The sequence below is a fragment of the Scardinius erythrophthalmus genome (genome assembly GCF_964197995.2).
Source record: "Scardinius erythrophthalmus genome assembly, chromosome: 9".
Taxonomy (NCBI): domain Eukaryota; kingdom Metazoa; phylum Chordata; class Actinopteri; order Cypriniformes; family Leuciscidae; genus Scardinius; species Scardinius erythrophthalmus.
The window spans coordinates 2,796,004-2,821,308 of NC_138229.1; the positions used below are offsets into that span (position 1 = coordinate 2,796,004).

Sequence of the window (25,305 nt, forward strand, 5' to 3'; positions counted from 1 at the left end):
CGAGTGTACCGTTCCCTCTTCCTTCAGGTCATTCGGTGGGTTCCTCAGGTTCTCAGGACTCAGACTCTGATGTGGAGGAGCAGGGCAGAGCGAGAGCACAGCGCCCTCCTCTGGTGAGTCAGGAGAGCGAGACCAGTACAGAAGAAGAGCAGACCAGTCCCAGAGTGAGCCTGGACCTGAGCGCACTCGTCCCGGAGACCATCCCGGAGCAGACCACCGGCACAGGGGAAAACGAGGAAACTGAGGAAAACGACTCCGAGCAGGTCTCAGATCAGTAAGACCAGGGAGGCGTTAGGAATTCAACCATTTGTATATGTTAATTCCCACTAAGTCAAACAATAGTCATATTAAAGGGATAGTTCACCCAAAAATTTAAATTAACCCATGATTTACTCAACCTGAAGCCATCCTAGGTGTATATACCATTCTTCTTTCAGACGAATACAATCAAGAGTTATATTAAAAAATGTCCTGGCTCTTCCAAGCTTTATAATTGTAGTGAATGGGCATTATTATTATTTTTAAGTCCATAAAAGTGCATTTATCCATCATAAAAGTGCATTTATCCATCATAAAAGTGCATCTATCCATCATAAAAGTGCATTTATCCATGATAAAAGTGCATCTATCCATCATAAAAGTGCATCTATCCATGATAAAAGTGCATTTATCCATAATAAGTGCATTTATCCATCAGAAAAGTGCATCTATCCATGATAAAAGTGCATTTATCCATCATAAAAGTGCATTTATCCATGATAAAAGTGCATCTATCCATGATAAAAGTGCATTTATCCATCATAAAAGTGCATCTATCCATCATAAAAGTGCATTTATCCATGATAAAAGTGCATTTATCCATCATAAAAGTGCATCTATCCATCATAAAAGTGCATCTATCCATGATAAAAGTGCATTTATCCATAATAAGTGCATTTATCCATCAGAAAAGTGCATCTATCCATGATAAAAGTGCATTTATCCATCATAAAAGTGCATTTATCCATGATAAAAGTGCATCTATCCATGATAAAAGTGCATTTATCCATCATAAAAGTGCATCTATCCATCATAAAAGTGCATTTATCCATGATAAAAGTGCATTTATCCATCATAAAAGTGCATCTATCCATCATAAAAGTGCATTTATCCACGATAAAAGTGCATTTATCCATCATTAAAGTGCATTTATCCATCATAAAAGTGCATTTATCCACGATAAAAGTGCATTTATCCATGATAAAAGTGCATTTATCTATCATTAAAGTGCATTTATCCATGATAAAAGTGCATTTATCCATCATAAAAGTGCATTTATCCATGATAAAAGTGCATTTATCCATCATAAAAGTGCCCCAAACGGACACTTTTATGATGGATAATCATGGATAGATGCACTTTTATGATGGATAGATGCATTTTAATCATGGATAGATGCACTTTTATGATGTATAGATGCATTTTAATCATGGATAGATGCACTTTTATGGACTTCAAGAAAGTAATACCCATTCACTCCCATTATAAAGCTTGGAAGAGCAAGGCCATTTTTTAATATAACTCTGTGTTCGTCTGAAAGAAGAATGCCATACACACCTAGGATGATTTGAGGGTGCGTAAATCATGGGGTAATTTTCATTTTTAGGTGAACTATCCCTTTAAGAGAGTTTTGACTGACAGGCAAACTGATACGACCTCAGATTGTAAAAGTGAGATCAGTGAAGTTTCAAATATTGGCTAATATGAACTGGATGTTTATAATAACGCGTCTCTTTATTCAATATCTCAATACATCTGTGCACTATTCTGCATAAACCATAAAGAACTGGAATACAATCATTTCTGTCTTTCAGAAACAAACAAACAAACACCATTATTATTTAATAATACAATTTCAAGGTGTGTAGATATTAAAAAGTCTCCACATATATTGCCATAGGAATATATAGGAACTTTCAACATTTGTATTTATTATAGTTTCATCAAAGCACTGGAGCTTTTTCTTTGTTGATTGACAGAAGAGCGTAAAATGATGTTACGGTTGTGTTGAGCGAACAGCCGCTGCTGGTCAGTGCTGGTTTTAACGCGTCACTGATTTCTCTTTCAAACATATGCTTTATTGGTAATAGTGTGTATATTTCATTACTCCAGCAGCTTCATCTGAACCATGTATTCAGACTAACCACATGACCTGACTGATAAATGCGTCGAAACCATTGTGTACATTCCCAAACTGTATATATTCCGAGGAAGCGTTAAAATATTCACAACACCATAATAAAAACAATTCATTAAACAAAATGTGATTTATTTTTTGATTTGCAAAAGCAAGGGAAATTAAATTAATTGTCGTCCATCACAAGAATCGCCCATTATAAACCAAAAGAACATGAGACGACAATGAAAGCCTTAAAGAAGAATCAAATCCTGATGCATCTTTACTGTACGAGTCTGTAAGTGATGTATCGTCCAGCCGTCTCGCTGGGCCGGATGATCTTCACCACCTGTGACACGCACAACCACGTCTTTAATGGACATACAGACACCAGATGTCATTTTAATAGTGTGTGCAGGACGCTATAGTTCATTTATGTAAGTGAATAAAGTAAACAGATATATTATACCCAAATATTCTTCATACAGTGACTACCAGTAACATTTGGGACCAAAAATTATTGGGACTCTTTGAGCTGATCATGTTTTGCTGAAGTGTGTTTTCTTTAATTGCTAATGCTCTTTTTACACACAGACTGAACACAATGAAGCATTGCTTGGTGATTGGTTGAGCTAAACTGGTATTATCTAATTGTGGAGTTAAATTTAACAGCTGACAGATATTCAACATAATTCATGTGTGAGACAGTCTAACAGAAGGACGGACAAAACCAGTCAAATATCAACTGAGTTCTGCTCATATTTTACTACCGTTTTCTAAACTATAGCGAATAAACTGATATGAGGTCTGAATACATTATTGTTTGACTGTAATACTTCAATACTATAATCCTAAGTAAATTGCACGAAAGTCTTCAGATGAAGTGTTGTTCTCACCTGCCCTCGTTTCAGCCCAAAGTACCGTGCCACGGGATCACCAGGCTGAATTCTGGGTAACTGGCTCTCCTTGAGTTTACTGGTGACAGTCAAGAAAAGCTGTTCACAGGTGACGTCACAGAGAAGCCGAACACTAAACTGTGTCTGTGTCTGTGTGTGTGTGTGTGTGTGTGTGTGTGTGTGTGTGTGTGTGTGTGTGTGTGTGTGTGTGTGTGTGTGTGTGTTGTGTTGTGTGTGTGTGTGAGACACGTGGTCAGCAGTGAGCGAGTGTAAAGCCGTGTTTGGGAAACCTGTCGGACAACAGTCAGTGTAACTCTAGATCCGGATACTATCTGGCCAGAAGCTCGATCACTTCCTCTTTCGTCATGACGATGTGTTCAGGGACCAACTGCAAGACACAGAACCAGTCATGTTCATAATTTAAAGGATATTAAACATTTAAAAGAAATATGTACTTGTATATTCATATTTTAACATTTTTAATTAAAGTTAGAACGAGACATTAGATTTATTATAATTTAATATTTTTTGTTCATTTAACTGCAGATGTCGAATTTGTGTGATAGTTTAAATCACAATATTTGTTTAAACAAATCTCAATGATTTTTTTATAATTCATATTTTTTATATTCGTAATATTTATATTATCAATGTTCTTAAATAATATACGCTTTAATATTTTAAATATTCATATTCTAAAATATTTTTGTGCAATATGTTAACATCTCAATATAATTTCTTATTACATTTTTTTATATTCATTATATTTATATTATTAATGTTCTTAAATACTATACGCATTAAGATTAAATATTTATATTATAAAATGTTTTGTGCAATTTGTTAATAACAAATGTCGATATGATTTATTTATATTCATAGTATTTATATTATTATTGTTCTTAAATATTGTGTGCAATGCTTGTTAACAAATCTTGATTTTTTTTATATTCATAATATTTATATTATTAATGTTCTTAAATACCATACACTTTAATTAATATTTTAAATATTCATATTATAAAAATAAATTGTGCAATACTTGTTAATATAACAAATCTCAATTATGATATTTTAATAATAATTTTTATATTCATAATATTTATATTATTAAAGTTCTTAAATATCATCAGCTTTAATTAATATTTTAAATATTCATATTATAAAAATAAATTGTGCAATACTTGTTAATATAACAAATCTCAATTATGATATTTTAATATTTTTTATATTCATAATATTTATATTAATAAAGTTCTTAAATATCATCAGCTTTAATTAATATTTTAAATATTCATATTATAAAATATTTTAGTGCTTGGGTCAAAATGGAAAGAATTAGTAGTTTTTGTTCTTTTAACAGCAGATATTAATCATATCACAGTTCAAATCGCAATATATAAAAACATGTGAATTATGCTGGTCTTTTATGACATACTTCTGTCACAGCGGGGAAAGCGTCTCACCTCATGCTCTGTGATGTTTATCAGCAGCTCTTGCTGTAGAAACTGCTCCAGGATGTATTTCGGTGCCATGTCAACCAGAGACTGCAATCATCATCATCATCAAACATTTATAGTCTAATAAACAGAAATATTTGTAGTGGATGCGCTGCTTTTGAACACTTTTCCTGTGGCATGCTGTGTTTTAATGTTTGCTCAGCGCATGATAATAGCAGAACTCATGGTCTGAGGAAGTATTTTCAGTCAAATAATGGTCAATAAGGCCTATCCGTTTCCATTCAAATAAAATAAAACAAAATATGTTATTTGACCTGTGGAAAAGATTGAGAAAAACTTTCCCCTTAAATGTATTTTACACTATTTGATTTATTTATTCAAAAGCAGGGCAAGGATAGGCTATTAAATGATTTTTAGCAATGTAATGTGACGTACATCCGTACTGTTAAACATGGCATCACGTGGATGAATATGCAAATGATATGCAGATGAGGATCTGCATAGTAAATGAGGCGTTGTAAGCTCCATATATGGTTATTTCGGGGAAGAGACGCAAAATCTTCCTCTGACTGGGATTATAAAGGGAATTCAGCGCAGGTTCTGGCGTACGCACACTGAATATGATTTTTGCCATACACCATTTTTGGCTTTTGGGCTCAAATACACTTTTATGGCGTTTTCACAGCTGAGAGTCGCACCGAGGTCTGAACCAAAGTTCATGTTTATACATTCGGTTAGTTTTGGTTTGGTTTCACATTGCAATTATGCCAGCGCACTAAAGCACTTTACGTGACGTACTTGCGTCCTGTCGTCATCGTCTCTGTGGGCTGCATCTCGACATTGATTGGTTTGTGAATGGTAACTTTGACAGGAATGAATGAACATATGCATATCATTCCCACTATACTGTTATTATCACGGCATTACTCCCTGCAGCTCCAGCTATACTCGAGGCGTGTTCAAATCCACCAAATGAACGTCCTCGTTGTGTGAACATTTCATCATCGCCAGCAGGAAAGGAGGAGAAGACTCGAGCAATCCTGCGGGAACCTCCGGCACTTCCTGTAAATGTTCTGAAAGTCTGAACCATACAGAAGATGCGTTCACACTAGAGACGAACCAAAGCTTTGTTCAGTTTGACCCGGACCGAGACGACCTCTTCTCGTCTGTTTGATCCGGATCGTGGTCCGGGGGAGGGTTCACACCTGTAATTTTGATCCGGATCAAACTGAAAAGTCTGGAAATCCGGACCAAATGAGGTAGGTGTGGAAGTGCGGATGTTGCACAGTTTTATAAACGAGAGCCTGGTCCCCGGCTCCAGGTGAGACTCAGGTGTGTTGGAGCGTACCTGTTTAGCAGACGGTGTCATGCCTGTCTGGACCACGATGATGGCCCGGGTGATGTTCTCCTCCTGCATCCGCTGGCAATACATCTTAATGGTCTTGATGCCCACTTTCATCTCCTCTGTGTGGATGACACACACACACACACACACACACACACACACACTGCGATGAGCTCATATGAAGCGTTCAGAGTCACGTGCGTCAGGGCCATTTCAAAGTGCCATTTTAGTCTTGAGTCCTGAGAATTCATGAAATTTACTCCAGCTTTCAAACTTAAGTATAAAAGCAAGTTATCACATTTCTTAAAGATAAGAATAACTCTTACTCTCAGTTCTTTAAGACGGATCGAGAGGTCTCTTAAAGGAACACTCCACCGTTTTTTGAAATAGGGCTTATTCACCTTCTTTCCTACATTTAGATAGGTGGGCAAATGCATTTTTGTCTCAGTGCATGCATTGTTTTAGTTTGACAGGGTTGGCATTAGCTTAGCTTAGCGATTTCCTAGGCAGATATTGACTTATATATTAAGGACTATATTAGGGGGAAGCACAGGCGAAGCACTGCTACTTGGGCGTGATATCTCCTGTGCTTCCCCCTAATATAGTCCCAAGTCAATATCTGCATAGGAAATCGCCTAGTGTTAATCTGCATCGCTATTTGTACTTGTGAATACACAGGCCACAAGAAGTAATTAGGTGGGTTTTTTAATTTTTATATCACTTTTACTCAGGACATGCTAGCTGGCAACAAAGGATTCCATTCATTATGCTAAGCTAAGCTAGCTGACACTTAAGATTTAGATCTTCACTTAATTTATGACTAAGATGCTTGATAACTAACTTTGGTAACACTTTATTTTACAGTGTCTTTGTTACATGTTACATTTACCATAGTAATAACAGTAAATTCTGCATAATTACATGCAACTAACCCTCAACCAAACCCTAATCCTACCCTAACCCTATAGTAAGTACATGTAGTTGCTTAATATTATACCATGGTCTCGGTGAATACTCGATTCTGATTGGCTGCAGGGTGTCCATTAAAAAGTGATAGAGGACACCTAGTAAATAAACCGTTAGGCGTAACCAGGGAAACCAAGTTATTGTTTGTAAAAACTTTAGATTTCGATTGTAAAACTAATTATAATATAAACTAATGTTTTAAAAATGTGTTATTTGGCAAGTGACCATGGTATAAGCCCTTCGAAGTGTCCATTGTCAGGTATTAATGGACTTCGGCTCCCTCCGCTGCTCGTCGGACAGTTCACGCCTCGCCGTCGTCCATTAATAACTTACCTGTCGGGCATGAACCCTTAATTACTCAGTACTTAAATATATAATGACACTGTAACAATAACACCTTAAAATAAAGTGTAACTCTAACTTTTAAGCACAGCTTTGAGACAACACTTTTTTTACTCTCAAGTCAATTCTTAGCAGCGTTCCTGTGAGTGATTCTCAGAGGCTTGATAAACACGAGATCTCACCTGGGAAGAAGACGAACATCTGGTCGGTGGGATCGTCATTGTGAGCGACCAGAACCGTGAGATCCGTCCGTCTGGGTCGCCCCTCGCTGGGCCGGTCCCCGAACTGAGCCTTGAACTCATCCAAGGTCTGGTCCAGCTCATCCTGGGTCACCAGAAACCCTCGATCATGGCAGAGCTGCAACACAAGAGAACCGGCACGCGAGCTTCGCCCGTTTTCTGCTATAGAAATGCATCGGTAACACTTTACAATAAGGATCATTAGTTAACATTAATGTATAAACTAACATGAACTAACCATGAGCGATACGTTTGTTACTGTATTTATTAATCTTTGTTAATGTTAGTTAATAAAAATACAGCTGTTCATTGTTAGTTCACAGTGCATTAACTAATGTTAACAAATACAACCTTTGATTTTATTAACGTATTAGTAATATTGAAATTAATATTAACTGAGATTAATAAATGCTGATGTATTGTTCATTCTTAGTTCATGTTAACTAATGAATCTTATTGTAAAGTGTTACCAATGCAGCGTATGCACCTGTAAAGTTTAAAAAGCTTTATATTTTCATGTATAAAATGTTGTTTGGAAAATATATAGTTTTCATTGTTACATTATTACGTTTCTTATATTCAGTATAGTACTTTACTGTTACGCATTTAGTTCAATTTAGCATTTTTAATGTTTTACCATGATTAATCGTTTAAATAATTGATTAAAAATGATTAACATTTGATTTCCTGTGGTGGAAATCAAGTTTTTAATGTTGTTTATATGTGTATGTGGTGTTTTTTTTAATGTGCTTTAAGACAAACCATTGTTACATTACGTTTCTTATATTCACTATAGTAGGACTTTACTGTTACGCATTTAGTTCAATTTAGCATTTTTAATGTTTTACATCTATGTGGTGTTTTTAATCTGCTTTAAGACAAAGCATGTGTAAATTCATAAGTCGACAGCATTGCTCCCCTCCTTGAACTGCCACCTTACCGTGGTGGAGGGGTTTGAGTACCCGAATGAACCTAGGAGCTATGTTGTCTGGGGCTATATGCCCCTGGTAGGGTCTCCCAAGGCAAACAGGTCCTAGGCGACGGGTCAGACTAAGAGCGGTTCAAAACCCCCTATGATGCCCAAAAAAAGGAGGACCGTGACGTCGCCCGGTATGGCGCAGCCGGGGCCCCACCCTGGAGCCAGGCCCGGGGTTGGGGCTCGTATGCGAGCGCCTGGTGGTCGGGCCTCCCCCCATGGGGTCCGGCCGGGCTCAGCCCGAAGGAGTGACGTGGGGCCACCCTCCCGTGGACCCACCACCTGCAGGAGGGACCGTAAGGGGCCGGTGCTAAGTGGATCGGGCGGCAGTCGAAGGCGGGAGCCTAGACAACCCGATCCCTGGACGTGGAATCTAGCTCTAGGGACATGGAATGTCACCTCTCTGGCGGGGAAGGAGCCTGAGCTTGTGCGTGAGGTTCAGAGATTCCGACTAGAGATAGTTGGGATCACCTCCACGCACGGCTTGGGCTCTGGAACCACACTCCTCGAGAGAGGATGGACTCTTCACCACTCTGGAGTTGCCCATGGTGAGAGGCGGCGGGCTGGTGTGGGTTTGCTTATAGCTCCCCAGCTCAGCCGCCATGTGTTGGAGTTCACCCCGGTGAACGAGAGGGTCGCTTCCCTACGCCTTCGGGTCGGGGATAGGTCTCTCACTGTCGTTTGTGCTTACGGGCCGAACGGCAGTGCAGAGTACCCGGCCTTCTTGGAGTCTCTGGGAGGGGTGCTGGAAAGTGCTCCGACTGGGGACTCCATCGTTTTACTGGGGGACTTCAACGCCCACGTGGGCAGCGACAGTGACACCTGGAGGGGCGTGATTGGGAGGAACGGCCCCCCTGATCTGAACCCGAGTGGTGTTCTGTTATTGGACTTCTGTGCTAGTTACAGCTTGTCCATAACGAACACCATGTTCAAGCATAAGGGTGTCCATCAGTGCACATGGCACCAGGACACCCTAGGCCGGAGGTCGATGATCGACTTTGTGGTCGTTTCATCCGACCTCCGGCCGTATGTCTTGGACACTCGGGCGAAGAGAGGGGCGGAGCTGTCAACTGATCACCACCTGGTGGTGAGTTGGATCCGATGGCGGGGGAGGAAGCTGGACAGACTCGGCAGACCCAAACGTACTGTGAGGGTCTGTTGGGAACGTTTGGCCGAATCTCCTGTCAGAGAGATCTTCAACTCCCACCTCCGGCAGAGCTTCGACCAGATCCCGAGGGAGTCTGGAGATATTGAGTCCGAGTGGACCATGTTCTCCACCTCCATTGTCAACGCGGCCACTCGGAGCTGTGGCCGTAAGGTCTCCGGTGCCTGTCGAGGCGGCAATCCCCGAACCCGGTGGTGGACACCGGAAGTAAGGGATGCCGTCAAGCTGAAGAAGGAGTCCTATCGGGCCTGGCTGGCTTGTGGGACTCCTGAGGCAGCTGATGGGTACCGACGGGCCAAGCGGACTGCAGCCCGGGTGGTTGTGGAGGCAAAAACTCGGGCCTGGGAGGAGTTCGGTGAGGCCATGGAGAAGGACTATCGGTCGGCCTCGAAGAGATTCTGGCAAACCGTCCGGCGCCTCAGGAGGGGGAAGCAGTGCCCTACCAACGCTGTTTACAGTGGAGGTGGGCAGCTGTTGACCTCGACTGGGGATATCACCGGACGGTGGAAGGAATACTTCGAGGATCTCCTCAATCCCGCCGTCACGTCTTCCATTGAGGAAGCAGAGGCTGAGGGCTCGGAGGCGGACTCATCCATCACCCAAGCTGAAGTCACCGAGGTAGTCAAGAAACTCCTCGGTGGCAAGGCACCGGGGGTGGATGAGATCCGCCCTGAGTACCTCAAGTCTCTGGATGTTGTGGGGCTGTCTTGGCTGACACGCCTCTGCAACATCGCGTGGCGGTTGGGGACAGTACCTTTGGACTGGCAGACCGGGGTGGTGGTCCCTCTTTTCAAGAAGGGGGATCGGAGGGTGTGCTCAAACTATAGGGGGATCACACTTCTCAGCCTCCCTGGGAAAGTCTATGCCAGGGTACTGGAGAGGAGAATCCGGCCGATAGTAGAACCTCGGATTCAGGAGGAACAGTGTGGTTTTCGTCCCGGTCGTGGAACACTGGACCAGCTCTATACCCTCTACAGGGTGCTGGAGGGCTCATGGGAGTTTGCCCAACCAATCTACATGTGCTTTGTGGATTTGGAGAAGGCATTCGACTGTGTCCCTCGCGGCGGCCTGTGGAGGGTGCTCCGGGAGTATGGGGTCCGGGGCCCTTTGCTAAGGGCTATCCGGTCCCTGTACGACCGGAGCAGGAGCTTGGTTCGTATTGCCAGCAGTAAGTCAGACTTGTTCCCGGTGCGTGTTGGACTCCGGCAGGGCTGCCCTTTGTCGCCGGTTCTGTTCATAATTTTTATGGACAGAATTTCTAGGCGCAGCCAGGGGCCGGAGGGGGTCGGGTTTGGGGACCACACGATTTCATCTCTGCTCTTTGCGGATGATGTTGTCGTGTTGGCCTCATCAGACCAGGACCTCCAGCATGCACTGGGACGGTTTGCAGCCGAGTGTGAAGCGGCTGGGATGAAAATCAGCACCTCCAAGTCCGAGGCCATGGTTCTCAGTCGGAAAAGGGTGGCTTGCTCGCTTCAGGTTGGTGGAGAGCTCCTGCCTCATGTGGAGGAGTTCAAGTATCTTGGGGTCTTGTTCACGAGTGAGGGAAGGATGGAACGGGAGATTGACAGGCGGATCGGTGCAGCTTCTGCAGTAATGCGGTCCCTGTACCGGTCTGTCGTGGTAAAGAAGGAGCTGAGCCGCAAGGCGAAGCTCTCGATTTACCAGTCAATCTACGTTCCTACTCTCACCTATGGTCATGAGCTGTGGGTCATGACCGAAAGGACAAGATCCCGGATACAAGCGGCCGAAATGAGCTTTCTCCGCAGGGTGGCTGGGCGATCCCTTAGAGATAGGGTGAGAAGCTCGGTCACTCGGGAGGAGCTCAGATTAGAGCCGCTGCTCCTCCACATCGAGAGGGGTCAGTTGAGGTGGCTCGGGCATCTTTTCCGGATGCCTCCTGGACGCCTTCCCGGGAAGGTGTTCCGGGCATGTCCCACCGGGAGGAGACCCCGGGGAAGACCTAGGACACGCTGGAGAGACTATGTCTCCCGGCTGGCCTGGGAACGCCTCGGTGTCCCCCCGGAAGAGCTGGAGGAAGTGTCTAGGGAGAGGGAAGTCTGGGCATCCCTGCTTAGACTGCTGCCCCCGCGACCCGGCCCCGGATAAGCGGTAGAAGATGGATGGATGGATGGACAGCATTGCTGAGTATTTTCTCCTTAAAACTGCAGTGAACCAAAGTCTCTGAAATCGCTGGTGTTTCTGACGTCACAAACTACCTTGTAACCAATCAGATCAACCTGTGATCGTCAACCAGTGGATCTCTGAGCTGAGTGAGTGAGTGGAGGCGGGGCTCATTTGCATATTCATAGAACCGCGCATACTAAAAATGAGGCGAGGGTGTCGAGTTACAGCAGAGAATGTCTAATACGAAGAGAATAGCGTGCCGCACGAGTGCTATTTTTAGACCGCAAGGCCGCGTGACGTCAGCAACGTAAGCCGGAAGGGGGTCAACATAGAAGCGCGCTCGCTTATGATTCATGCTAGTACTGCTTGTTTTCTGCCGATTATCCCTCAAATAAGAACATGCAGAGTAAACACTGCTGCTATGGAACTTGTAGAAACGACTCCAGACACTATGACCATCCACATATGAAGGATGTATTCTTTATTCGTTTCCCGAAGCCAAAAACCCAGAGGGATAAATGTGAACGATGGATCTACGCCCTAGACATTATTTTGAATGAATGAATAACTCTCTCTCTCTCTCTCTCTCTCTATATATATATATAGTTACTTGTAGGTGCTACTACTGCCTTGAATGACATGTATTTATCATAAAAGTCATATGTAGGCCTACTTTCTTAAAATACTCTTATTTAAATATGTAAGACATGTTCAGCCTCTGCCTTTTTCTAGCAAGCCTGGTCATGCTACAGGTAGGCCCTAGATCTGACAGATTTACTTTTTCTGTAGTAAGGAAACAGCCTTAGGGGGGAGGGTAAAATAATTGAGAGAATTTAGATTTGATATTAATTAAAAATTAAGTGTTGTTGGTTGTGACCAAGTAGCATCAGCGATCGCTAAACAAAAAATAAATACATTAATAATAATAATATAAATTACCCCCAACAACTGTCAGACGTAAGACAACCAGAGGACATAGTATATATGACAGACAGGACATAGGGTGGTAAAAGATAGCTTGTTGAAACTGCAAAATGTCACTGTCAGTGGCGTAAGGCGATGTTTTTTGGGGGAGAAATTCTGTCGATAACAATCTACCTCTGGATCAGGTCGGCTCTTTTTCAGCCCTCTACACTCAAGCCATCTCTTCAATTGAATATTTGTATGGTCTTCTACTTCTATACCAGTGAATTTGGCACCGGGGACATCATTCTCGGACAGAGTTAGCAGGTTTAGCTCAGTAGACATCTCGTCCGTAAACTGTTTACATGCGTCTAGCATGAGTGACACGCGCGAGTTTGACCCCCCTAGCAACCGTCGCTAGCTTAATGAATATTAATGAGAAAAGGTGACGTATATCGTGCGGTACGCTATTGGCACTCTCTGCTTACTTCCGGTTTCTGGACTGGCTGCAGTAACACGTCTCTGTCCATGCGGGGGCGCTCGCAGGCGAGTGCAGAATGAATGGAGGTCTATGGCGAAAAACCCTCAAAATCCACTTTTCTCAGGATATAATTTGTCGTCTAGTAATTTGAATATTGTATTCGAAAGGAGATGCAAAGAAATTACACATTGCTGGGTGTTAGATTTTTTAGAGTCACTTATTTGGTTTAAAAAGTCTTTTAAAATGTCAATGACGTCAGAATGCTGACGTCATTAGCAGAATGCTAGCATGTTATGGGCAACAACAACTCAACCTGTAAGAAATCGAAAAGAAATAAGTACTCGTTCATTCAACTTTCGACCAATAACCCATGTTGAACTGGCAAAACTTACAATAAAATCTGAGATTTCTCAACGGGAATCGGGTGAAAGAGACACATTTAGCCGTATAGCCCCATTGACTCCCATTCAGTCTGCACTCGCCCGCGATCACCTCCAGTGGAATTCTAATGGAACTGCAACCAGGATCGATACAATGGGGCTAATAGGCCTATGTCACGAAAAAATTGAAGACCGGAAGTACGACTTTTAGTAGGGGTACGACTCTTCCGGTTAGCTTTTTACAATGGCTTAGTCCGATAGATACCGCTGGATCAAATCTCTCCGCAACCTGCTTGAAGTCACATATGACGATGTGGTTCGGATGGTAAATGAAAACTCTCAAGTGGAAACGTCAAAACTGAGGAAAGGGTACAAGTTCTTCTGGGAGAAATTCATTTTCAGTTACAGAGGTAAGTGTTTGAATTCCGCCACCAGTAAGGTAAACGTTTCTATGGTAACAGCGAGTTGGACCAATCAGCAGACGTTGCTGCTACGCTTAGGATTCTGGGTAGTGTAGTTTTTTTCATAAGATCGCAGATAAAACATGTTTTTCTTAAAACAAGGTTGATTTCATACGATCTTATAGCTTCTACAGGAGCAAAAACCTTCGTTTAACAACCTCATAGCTCGTGGTCAGTCTACCTCGGATGGTTTAGACATTATGGCTGATAATCTAAATCCTTATCGAGAAATACTGTTGACCGGAAGTTCTGAATCCCTACTCCGCGTTCCGGAAGCAGGAAGTGTGACATAGGCCTATAGGAAGTGCCAAGGCTCTCCGTAGACGGGCTCTGGTTAGTCAATATATTTTAAGGCAAAAACGTTTAAATGTAATTTTGGTAATCAAAGATTAGTTTTAAGGGATAAAATCGATTACAGGGGGCCTTTAAAAGAAAATGATTTATTTATACATTTCTATTATTTATTTCAACAGTTTTCCCTCTATACTAATAATATATACTATACTAAAATATTCGTTTACATTCCTATTTAAGCATTTACCTTTTTGTTTGTTAGTTTTTATAGTCAATGTCTGGTACTGAATCTCATTCCATTCAATTTCTAAATGTCTTAACATTAAACTGAATAATGATTTTAGTCTGGATGATACTTTATTTTAGAAAAATTCAGTTTTAAGTCATATTTAAGGCAAAAAGTATCACCCTGAATTCACCTTATATTTACTATATCATTCTGTGTACATATACCACTACTTATCTTATGATCACGTGTTTAATGTAAACAACTACTAAAAGAGTTATGAACAGTGAACAAACGCAGCTCAGTCTACATTCACACCTGCATTATGGTCTTACGAATTTTCCATAATCGATAAGTCTCCTCATCATCGTCCATTAGCGCGTGTTCCTGATCAAACAATCCCGAGAAACTTTCAAACTACGCGCACTTCCCTTTAATCAGTCACGTGATGAAAGCTGCGTCTGTTTACCGTTATGGAGGAGGTGAAGGACCCCTGGATGGTGTCTCATTTATTGCCAGGCACAAAATTGGACTAAATCAGATTCTCTGACTAAATCATGACCTGAAATTTTTTTTTCTCTCTCTCTCTTTCCTTCTTCTTTTCTGTAATAAACACTATTGAAGCTGAAGGTACTGTCATAGTGTAATTATATATTTGTGTTGCCATGTTGTTTGTACATGACATATTGTTCAATAAGAATAATTTTAATAAAAAGCTACGGAAAAAACGCAAGTTCAAAGACATTTTTCAAAAAAAAAAAAAAATAATAATAATAATAATAATAAATCAAGACCAACCACTAGCTGCGGTACAGAGATAAGATCAGTTTTTTAAAAATATATTTTCAAACGTATTACTATACATTTGTTTTGTATTTGTTTCAATTCCAATTCAATTCGTTGCAATTCCAACCTAAAATAGAGATATATATGTAATATAATAATAAAATAAAACCGTTTTGATCATATGACTTTAAATCAGTGGCATAAGCACCGTCTCTGATTGGCTGAAACCGACAGAAAAGGCGTGTCCTTCCAGTAAGTGGGTGGGTCTTCGCGTCTCAGCGCTAGTATGTGGTTATATCAGAGAGCGCTGTTGATCGGCGCGCTGGGCAGCAAGAGCTTGACCAGAGCCATGGTAAGACATCATACTCGCTCTCTACCTGCTGGTTTACTCTGTTTGAGACGCTTTTGTGTGCTTTTGAAAGCTAGTTTATGTAGTCGTTGTAAGAAGGTCATAGTCCGGTGTGTTTATTCGTGCGCACCTGCGTGTCTCCGCTAATTCACTCCGGCGGAGCAACATTAACGGTTAGCCCGTTAGCTTTACTGATGTCGGCATGTGTCTGGGGGTTTATTTATGATTTAAAATGAAACTATGGGTTCTCCTAGTGTATTTTGTACGAAACGACTCATTAAAGTCCAGTTTGTTGGCAAACAGAGGTTTTAGGCCTGATTTGGGTTTATCGGTGCATCACGTGGTGATAATGTAATGTTATTAACGTTATTTAGCTTTAACTAATTTTTATGCTAATTGGTTGTAATGTTAATAATTTTTAATCAATTATTTAATTTATTATTATCTTAATTATATTGATTTGGTTTTATTAAGCCTCATTGCATGTCACATAAAGAACTGGTGTATGTTTTACTGTAGCAGGTGCATTAATTTAATCTGAAATATTTAATATCTTACTGTAAGTATAGCCTACAGTATAAAAATCATTCAACATGCTTATTATTATAAAGTGCCTCCTTAGGCTCAATCTCACTGTTTGCTTCTCCCAAATATGTAGTCAAATCAAAGTTTGAGTTCTCTTAAAACGAGTACTTTTAAAAAAGTTTTTAAAATTAATAGGATTTTCTTTTTAATTCTTTCCTTTTTTAACGAAATTAATACATTTAATCAGCAAGGATGTGTTAAATTTAATTTAAAAAAAGTTATAGTAAAGATTTCTATTTTGAATAAATGCTGCTCTTTTTTAACTTTTTATTCATCAAAGAATACTTATAATATGATGCTGAAAATTCAGCTTTAATCACAGAAAAAAGTACATTTTAAAGTATATTCAAATATAAAAACATTATTTTAAATTGCAATGATAATTTTTTCAGTATTTTTGATCAATAAATGCAGGCTTGATGAACATAAGAGACTTCTTTCAAAACATTAAAACTTTCCAAACTTTTGTATCTATTCAAGAACGGATTAAATCACAGCATCTGTTCAATACTGAAAATATGACCTAAGGCCTAAAAGCTTCATGCTAATAAATAAACCCACTCAGAATGAACTTTATGTCTATATGTGTAATTGTTACTCTTACACACACAAACATGAACTCTGGACGGTCATATAAAGGCAGATAGTGTAATGATTACTCTTAAATCTGTTCATCTTTGGCGAGCTCCGCCTGATAGGTGTTTACGTGTTTCCCGAGCGCTCGTGAATCTCCTGTGGCCGCTGTGTGTTCTCCACACACTCCCACAGGGGGAAAATCTGCTCTAGATATCGTCAGAATCTCATTTTAATGCCAAGCTTTGTATTAAAACACTAATAAATGTATACACTACCAGTCAAAAGTTATGGATCTGTAAGATTTTCAATGTTTTTAAGTCTATTCTGTTCACCAAGGCTGCATTTATTTGATTTAAAAATACCAAAAATAAATAAAAACAGTAATATTGTTAAATATTATGATAGTTTAAAATAACCGATGTTTTAAATTGTTATAATATTTCACAATATTCCTGTTTTTTTTTTCTTGTTTTTTTTTTTTAATCAAATAAATGCACTTTTATTAAAAGAGACTTCTTTTAAAAACATTAAAAATCTTTCCGATCCAAAACGTTTGACTGGTTAGTTTAGTTTCCAGTGTTATGCATAACTTGTGTGAATCAGATAAAAATCTCACACAACGCTATTATGGTGTTTCATAAGCGAAGCTGTTGCATTAGGAATTGCACAATTGATTCATAGCACATGATTGTGTCAGTAGAGACTCGTCACGCCTCGTGACCTTTAACCTCGCTCTGTTTACTGCAGTGTGCCCAAGCCAATGACTGGCAGTCGGCCAAATCCATATACGACTTCTCAGCTAAAGACATCGATGGAGAGGAGGTGTCTCTGGAGAAATACAGGTGAACACAATTCATTTGGTTTGATAAATCTCACGTTTATTGCTAAAAAAATTATATTAAAATTATTTATAAAGCCCTAATGCAAACAGGGTTTGTACTGGTGCTTAAGAGTGCTTGAAGTTCTTGCCTTAAAAACAGCCATATTTATGAAGAGGTACTTCAAAAGTGCTTTACTTATTTAAATACAATATTTGTGACCCTGGATCACGTCACCAGTCACATGTCTCACGGGTATATTTGTGGCAATAGCCAACAATACATTGTATGGGTCAAAATTATCCATTTTTCTTTTATGCCAAAAATCATTAGGATATTAAGTAAAGATCATGTTCCATGAAGATATTTTGTAAATTTCCTACCGTAAATATATAAAACATTTCTTTTTGTGAGTGAATGCTGCACAATCATGAACATTATGCACAACTTTAAAGGAGATTTTCTCAATATTTCGATTTTTTTTTTTTTTTTTTTGCTCCTTCAGATTCCAGATGTTCAATAGTTGTATCTCGGCCAAATATTGTCCTATCCTAACAAACCACACATCAATGGAAATCTTATTTATTCAGCTTTCAGATGATGTATAAATCTCGGTTTATCAAAAAAAATTACCCTTGTGACTGGTTTTGTGGTCTAGGGTCACATATATGAAATTAGTGTTTAATTTTTTTACGACAAAACAAAAAAACAATCTTTTCACGAAAGTGAGCACTGATAAACCCCCTTCAGATATGATGTTTCTGGATATGTTTTATATTATAATGTTATTATTCATTGAACAATAATAGCCATTATAAACTTTGTATTTAATATATATAATGTTGAATATGTTGTAAGTTGTATTTTGGATACCTTATATTTCTGCAATTTGATTAAAAAATCCTTAAAAAATAAAGATATTTAGTAACACTTTATTTTACAGTGTCCTTGTTCCATATGTTACATGCACTTACCATAGTAATAACAGTAAATTATGCATAATTACATGCAACTAACCCTCAACCAAACCCTAATCCTACCCTAACCCTATAGTAAGTACATGTAGTTGCTTAATATTACTCAGTACTTAAATATATAATTACACTGTAACAGTTACACCTTAAAATAAAGTTTTGTTATTGTTTGATAAGTGCGATCTCTGATTGTCGTCTTTGAAAACCAAAAAACTAGTGCTTAAAAAGTCCTAAATAATCCTGGAATTTAATTTTATAGCATCTGTACAAACCCTGTGCAAAGTATTAAACTTGAAATAAATAAACGCACAACACTAGCATCATAATGAAGAGTGTCACAGCGCTTTTCTTCAGTTCTCCTCTACTAGACTCTCTTAATGCGCATTCTTCATCGTGCGTCTGGTTATTTTTAGTCTAATGTCGAGCGTAATCTTGCTTGGGAAACTGGGTCACCGTGTGTTTGTCTGTTTTCAGGGGTTACGTGTGTATCATCACTAACGTAGCCTCCAAGTGAGGAAAGACCCCTGTAAACTACACTCAGTTTGCGGCGATGCACGCCACGTACGCTGAGAAGGGTTTACGCATCATGGGATTTCCCTGCAACCAGTTTGGAAAGCAGGTATGTACAGGACCAGCATGCACTGCAGTATATACTGGGTTTGGCATGCTATGTATATGTGTATGTTGCATCATGTCACTTTTTCGTTTGATTTTTGTGTCAATATTGAAATCGTTAATATTAATTCAGGTTCATTTGTCACACTGGAAATGATCAATGCATGCATGTTGCGTTAAAGGATACAGTGTTCCATGCATGCTGTGATTATATTGTGAATTGCAGCTGATTCAAGCCCGAACTTGTTTTTTGACCATTAAATGTAAGTGTTGAAAGGTGACGGACTGCCAGACTGGTCACTGTAAGTAGGTCAGCTGTAAGTGGATTATGTTATGCTGTAGAGTGAGATTTAATCTTACAACGAGACATGCAAATTGATTCTCACACTATAATCAATATGTTCTGATGATATCTGCTCCGTCACATGCATCTGTGCTGAGAGCAAAGTGGACATCTGGGGGTTTCCCAATGTAAACTACGTTAAAGCTACAATATGTAAGATTTTTGTAATTAAAATATCCAAAAATCACTCTCATAGTGATATATTTCCTGCAGTTGTGTACTTACAATATCCCAAAAGTTCCCAAAGATTTTTAACTTCAGAGAAATTCCAGTTTTAAATAATGGCTCGTCCCTGGTCAGTGTCGCCTGTCAATGACGTAATATCCGCGTTATCCCTGGTTTCCGCTCGTAGTAACTATGGCGACAGACGTGGACAACTGCGTTACGTCTAGCGGCGCTCTCACGCTGTTGTTGTTTCGTTCAAACATTATGGATCATGGCAAGCAGACTTTGGGACAAAAGGAGAACTAAAACGAGGATCAATATCAGCGTGGCGTTTTCGAGCTAGCGTCCGCGGCTAACTTCGACTTGACGAGACGCCGCTCTAGCATGAGCTTTATTAGACAGGTGAGCAAAATGTACATAAAACTAATCAATGTTATACAGCTCAACATGATGAAATGTTAGAATATGATCAGTGTGTTATTCTAATGTTGATCTCGCTCACTGCTAGTCTCATACAGACAAACTAACAGAATAACATTATCGGTAACTTAGACACACTCAAATGCAGTTTAGTGTGATAGTGTAGAGCAAGTGAACAGCGCTGCGTTACCTCACAAGACATTCGTCTAATAAACTGCCCTGTGTGAGTATTATTCAGCTCTTGTGTTCAGTAGAATGAATTGTCCTCATTCCTTTATATCCGCGGGACTCGCGTGTGGCGCTGAGATCTGTCTCTCATTAGCACTCGCGCTCTGCTTCATTCCACAGTCATGTTAAAAACATCAGTGTATTCACTCATCCATAAACATTATTAGATCCATCAGCATGACGACAAGATCCATAATTCCTCTTATGCGTCATCAACCTACGCCTTTGTTATTGTAAGAGGTTAGCGACCCCTAGTGGCGAAAAATAGTACATATTGTAGCTTTAAGAAATGTCATTTGGTTAAGAAATTAATATGTAAAACATTGGATGCTATTATAGTCATTCAGTGAATGGCCATTCATCAGTCATTTTGACTCAAGCACTCATAATGTAACCAGTGGCGAGTGTTGTAATCCAGACTGGTCTTGTCTTGTCTTGATCCTTGCACACCGAGTCTGACATTTTCATATGCATTTTTTCCGTATTCGTCATTCAGTGGCTTTGAACTGTCAAAACGCCTCTCAAAATGCTTGATGATGATACAAATACTCCCTCATTTCCCAGACATTTTGATGACAAATTTGCCTGAGAACGCTTTATATAAATGCTATAAAGGTCTAACTCCATGTGATATCACTTATATCAATGTTATATATACTGTATATATCATCATATCGTCCAGCCCTAAACTTGCATAGTTTTTTGCATACTCAGTGTTTATTTAAAAACATTAAATTATGCAGAATATAAGATGGTAAATATTTAATTGATGAGTTGTCAATACAATCTACAACAATACAACATAAAGGGAATGATTTCACCCCTAAATCCAGCATATTGACACACAATGAAACTGCAAATCCACATTTCTGTGTCTGATCCAGATGTTTCTGTGAATTACAGCGATTCATTTGCTTCTGATCTGAAGCTTTCGGCAGTCTGTAAAAATATACCTCATATTTCTTGTCAGATCTAGTTGTACAGACGATCTCAAAGCTCTTCCCCGTTTTAGACGTGTTTTGTGTGTTTTTCGCGCTGAAAATTCAATGTGGCAACTCAGTGTGTGTGTGTAAACGGTGACATCACACACATAACCTTTATATTTAACCATTATGCACTTTTAAGATGAAAGTTTTTATTGTTGTGTTATCTTTAAATGTTTTAACGCCTTAAATATCTTGACTGTAACTCGACACCCTTGCCTCATTTAGTATGCGCGGTTCTATGAATATGCAAATGAGCCCCGCCTCCACTCACTCACTCAGCTCAGAGATCCACTGGTTGACGATCACACGTTGATCTGATTGGTTACAAGGTAGTTTGTGACGTCAGAAACACCAGCGATTTCAAAGCGTGTTTTTGAGACTGTCTTTGGTTCACTGCAGTTTTAAGGAGGAAACACTCAGCAATGCTGTCGACTTATGAATTTACACATGGTTTGTCTTAAAGCAGATTAAAAACACCACATAGACACCTAAACAACATTAAAAGCTGGATTTTCACCACAGGGGGACTTTTATCTTGATTGTGAGAGTCGTGTTCTGCTGTTTCGGCCAGCTTTCGACACATCAGTTCTCTGTGTTCTCCTATAGGAGCCCGGGACAGAAGCGGACATCAAGGAGTTTGCTAAAGGCTACAACGCAGAGTTTGATCTGTTCAGTAAGATCGAGGTCAACGGAGACGGCGCTCATCCTCTCTGGAAGTGGATGAAAGATCAGCCCAAAGGCAAGGGAACTCTGGGAAAGTGAGTTCATTTGGTTTCTCTGCTCGTGTTTTTCACCCGTCCTCGAATGCGTTGATCACAGAAATACTGTTTTTGTTTCCACAGCAACATCAAGTGGAACTTCACTAAGGTAATTATTGCATGATGTTAATTAGGGCTGTGCAATATATCGAAATATCACGATAGCTTGCAATAACTGGAGTCGTGAACAAAAGACAGAGAGAAAATCACTCGCTGCTCTCGGCTGAATAACTTTCGTAGCTTTAATAAGAATCAGGATATATTTAATTCATACAGTGAAAACTAAGCTTTTACGTTTGATTATTGAGTTTCTGTTGTTGAATAACTCTAATGTAGGATAACCTGAACCCCGTGGTTTACACTGATGTTAAAATAACACTACGGTAAAACACTGATGTTCACTGTCAGAAGCTGTAGGGATGTTTTCTTGTCACAAAAAGAATGTGAAACGCGAATGTAGGCTATATAAGATATTTTAAGTTTATTTTACACACTTTAAGCATTATCGCATATCGAATATCGCATTATATAATGAGTTATCGCATTTTTCTTCAATATCGTGCAGCCCTAATGTTAATGTATGATGTTATTCTCTAATTCTCTGCTATATTGTGAGCTCAACACTGATGTTTCTACCGTAGTTCCTCATTGACAGAGAGGGTCAGGTTGTGAAGAGATACGGGCCGATGGACGATCCCAGCGTAAGTCAACTATACACACTTCCACTTTTGAGAAATAAGGATGCATATTAAATAACTCTAGTAACACTTTAGAATAAAATTTCATTTGTTAACTAACTAGCTAATCTTAGGTAATGTTGAACTCAACTCAGTTTAGTTTTATCAACTAACATTAAAGGGATACTTCACCGATTAGCATTCAGCTTTGTATCAGTAGAAACCCGGTAGTATATTCGAGTGACCGTGCTTCCCTCCCTCATGTCCCCCTGAGACGAGAGATTTCTGTATTGTGTGTCTGGAAAAAACCTCAGATGACGCAAAAATCGTCATTTATCGTCATCAGAGGCTCTTCTGTCCAGAGGCGAGAGACTCCAGCCAGTCGGAGGAGATTGTCCCGCATGTGTTCAACCCGCCCATAGGGGGATCTCACCATAAAACGCCGTCTTTTCAGTTTCCAGTCGACTAGTAGCCTAGCTGTATCATTTCTCCCGATACTGCCCTCTGTAACCGGTGGGCGTGGCTTGGGAGTGCCCTCGTATGGCAGTGAAGCAAGTGCATTCTGGGAGTTGTAGTCTTTCATCCACATGAGCCAAAAATACATTTTCTGGCTTTTCTCAGTCTAGAAGGCTCCAACTTCTAAAATAATTTCACATTTCTACTACATAAATGACCCAATTTAAACACACAATCATCTTCCCAGTGGTGAAATATCCCTTTAACAAAGGTTAATAAACACTGTATGGTTTATGTTGGGTAATTGATTAATTTACTGAAGTTAAAGTCCCCCTGTGGTGAAAATCCAGCTTTTAATGTTGTTTATGTGTCTATGTGGTGTTTTTAATCTGCTTTAAGACAAACCATGTATAAGTGTGGGTGAGTGGAGGCAGGGCTAATTTGCATATTCATAGAACCACGCATACTAAATGAGGCTAGGGTGTCGAGTTACATTGAAGATATTTTAAGGCATGAAGACACTTCTTTTCAAGGGGAAAAAAACGTTTAAATGTCATTTTGGTGATCAAAGATGAGTTTTATGAGATAAATGATTGACTTCAGGGGGACTTTAACAAATGAGACCTTAATGAAAAGTGTTCCCAGTAATTCTTTAAGAAAGTTGAGTTTGATTTAAATGAAATCATACGTCTTGTAGTATTGCAATAATATCGTATCATGAGTTCAGTATCGCGATATGTATCAAATCGTGAAATGAGGGTATCGTTACACCCCTAGTAATAATTCATTTACTAATGTTAACAAATGAGACCTTTTTGCAAAGTCATTTTTTATCATGTGAGAAGTTTGAGATAAGTTGAGTTTGATTAAATGATAATAACCTCTGATGTTTTATGTGTCCCATCAGGTTATTGAAAAGGATCTGCCCAAATACCTGTAGCCATTTGATCAAACCCGATCTCCGTCCCGTGTGTGTGTGTGTGTGTGTGTGTGTGTGTGTGTGGCACTCGTCTCCTCTCTGGCCTCGGACTGGACGTCAGCAGGGTGAAGCCCAGATCTGTGACGGCCGTTCCTCAAGCCTGTGTTCAGGAAGGGACGGCCTGATGTCCTCCGGCGTGCAAATCCTCTGGGATCGTCCCGATGCTGTCCAGACGCGCTCCAGAGACGAGATCAATGCCTGTCCTCACTGGAAATCACACGCATGCTCCTAAAGAACATGTCCGTGATAATAAACAGTACCGTCACAACGTCCTCTCTGGCCAGTTCTTTACTAGACCGAGTGCTTGTTTAGAGATTTAGGTAACACTTTATACTACAGTGTCCTTGTTACATGTACTTACCATAGTAATAACAGTAAATTATGCATAATTACATGCAACTAACCCTCAACCAAACCCTAATCCTACCCTAACCCTATAGTAAGTACATGTAGTTGCTTAATATTACTCAGTACTTAAATATATAATTACACTGTAACAATGACACCTTTAAATAAAGTGTAACTGAGATTTATCATACATTCTCAGGAAAAAAAGGTACAAAAGTTGTCACTGGGGTGGTACTTTTTTTTTTAAAAGATACATTCCTTTTAGGTACTAATATGTATACTTTAGAACGGTGTCGTGTTATCGGCCACTAAGTTAATAACTAATGATCTTTGCAACGGAAGTGAAACAATCAAAACTAACTTTATCTGGACAATAACTTTATTCTAGATCCGCTGTAAAGCCAAAACAATCTGTTACAGTAATTTCCTATTATCACTGTAAAGCTGCTTTGAAACAATCTATATTGTTAAAGCGCTGTATAAATGAAGACTTGACTTTAGCTACTAATAGGTACATTTAAGGTTTCAATATGCACTCTTTAGGTACAAAAGTGTACCTTTTGAAAAGGAACCGCCCCAGTGACAGCTTTTGTACCTTTTTTTTTTTTTTTTTTTTTTTTCTGAGAGTATGCAGATATATATATATAATCTGATATATATATAAATAAATGCAGGTCATATCAATGTTGAAACATGGTGCAATCCACATCAAATATTTATATATAATGTTGTTGTTGAAGTGGTCAAAGCTCAGGGGTCTCGTTTATAAAACTGTACGTTGGATCTGCACTAAAAGTGTATCTGCGCCCGAAAGCCAAATTTGCGT

General features: G+C 39.7%; 3 protein-coding genes across 6 annotated transcripts in view; 2 read left to right on the forward strand and 1 right to left on the reverse strand.

Moving 5' to 3' along the window:
• The window catches only part of arhgap45a (Rho GTPase activating protein 45a), a 48,301-nt gene extending 46,008 nt beyond the window's left edge, over window positions 1-2,293 (forward strand). For 2 of the 3 annotated variants that reach the window (XM_081374792.1, XM_081374791.1), the window contains exon 23: window positions 28-2,293. In XM_081374792.1, coding sequence (XP_081230918.1) covers window positions 28-278 — 251 coding nt within the window. In that variant the 3' untranslated portion in view covers window positions 279-2,293. The remainder of the gene's footprint in view (window positions 1-27) is intronic. The other variant, XR_014030805.1, reaches the window with a different exon arrangement.
• Window positions 2,294-14,863, reverse strand: polr2ea (RNA polymerase II, I and III subunit E, a). Of its 2 annotated transcripts, none has more exons than XM_081374795.1 (7): window positions 14,735-14,863; window positions 7,347-7,521; window positions 5,860-5,975; window positions 4,518-4,598; window positions 3,381-3,439; window positions 3,052-3,130; window positions 2,294-2,504 (listed from the first exon to the last, which is right to left on the reverse strand). In XM_081374795.1, exons 1-7 carry the CDS (start codon window positions 14,789-14,791, stop codon window positions 2,439-2,441), a joined length of 633 nt encoding a protein of 210 aa, XP_081230921.1. In that variant the 5' UTR covers window positions 14,792-14,863; the 3' UTR covers window positions 2,294-2,438. The 2 variants fall into 2 exon arrangements, with proteins under 2 accessions (XP_081230921.1, XP_081230922.1); XM_081374796.1 differs by having other exon boundaries at window positions 14,752-14,819.
• A 571-nt stretch (window positions 14,864-15,434) lies between these two features.
• Window positions 15,435-24,403, forward strand: gpx4b (glutathione peroxidase 4b). Its single transcript, XM_081374797.1, has 7 exons — window positions 15,435-15,554; window positions 17,460-17,554; window positions 18,979-19,123; window positions 21,868-22,019; window positions 22,104-22,128; window positions 22,661-22,720; window positions 24,060-24,403. The coding sequence occupies exons 1-7, from the start codon at window positions 15,489-15,491 to the stop codon at window positions 24,090-24,092; spliced, it is 576 nt and encodes a 191-aa protein (XP_081230923.1). The 5' UTR covers window positions 15,435-15,488; the 3' UTR covers window positions 24,093-24,403.
• Window positions 24,404-25,305: the final 902 nt, after the last annotated feature.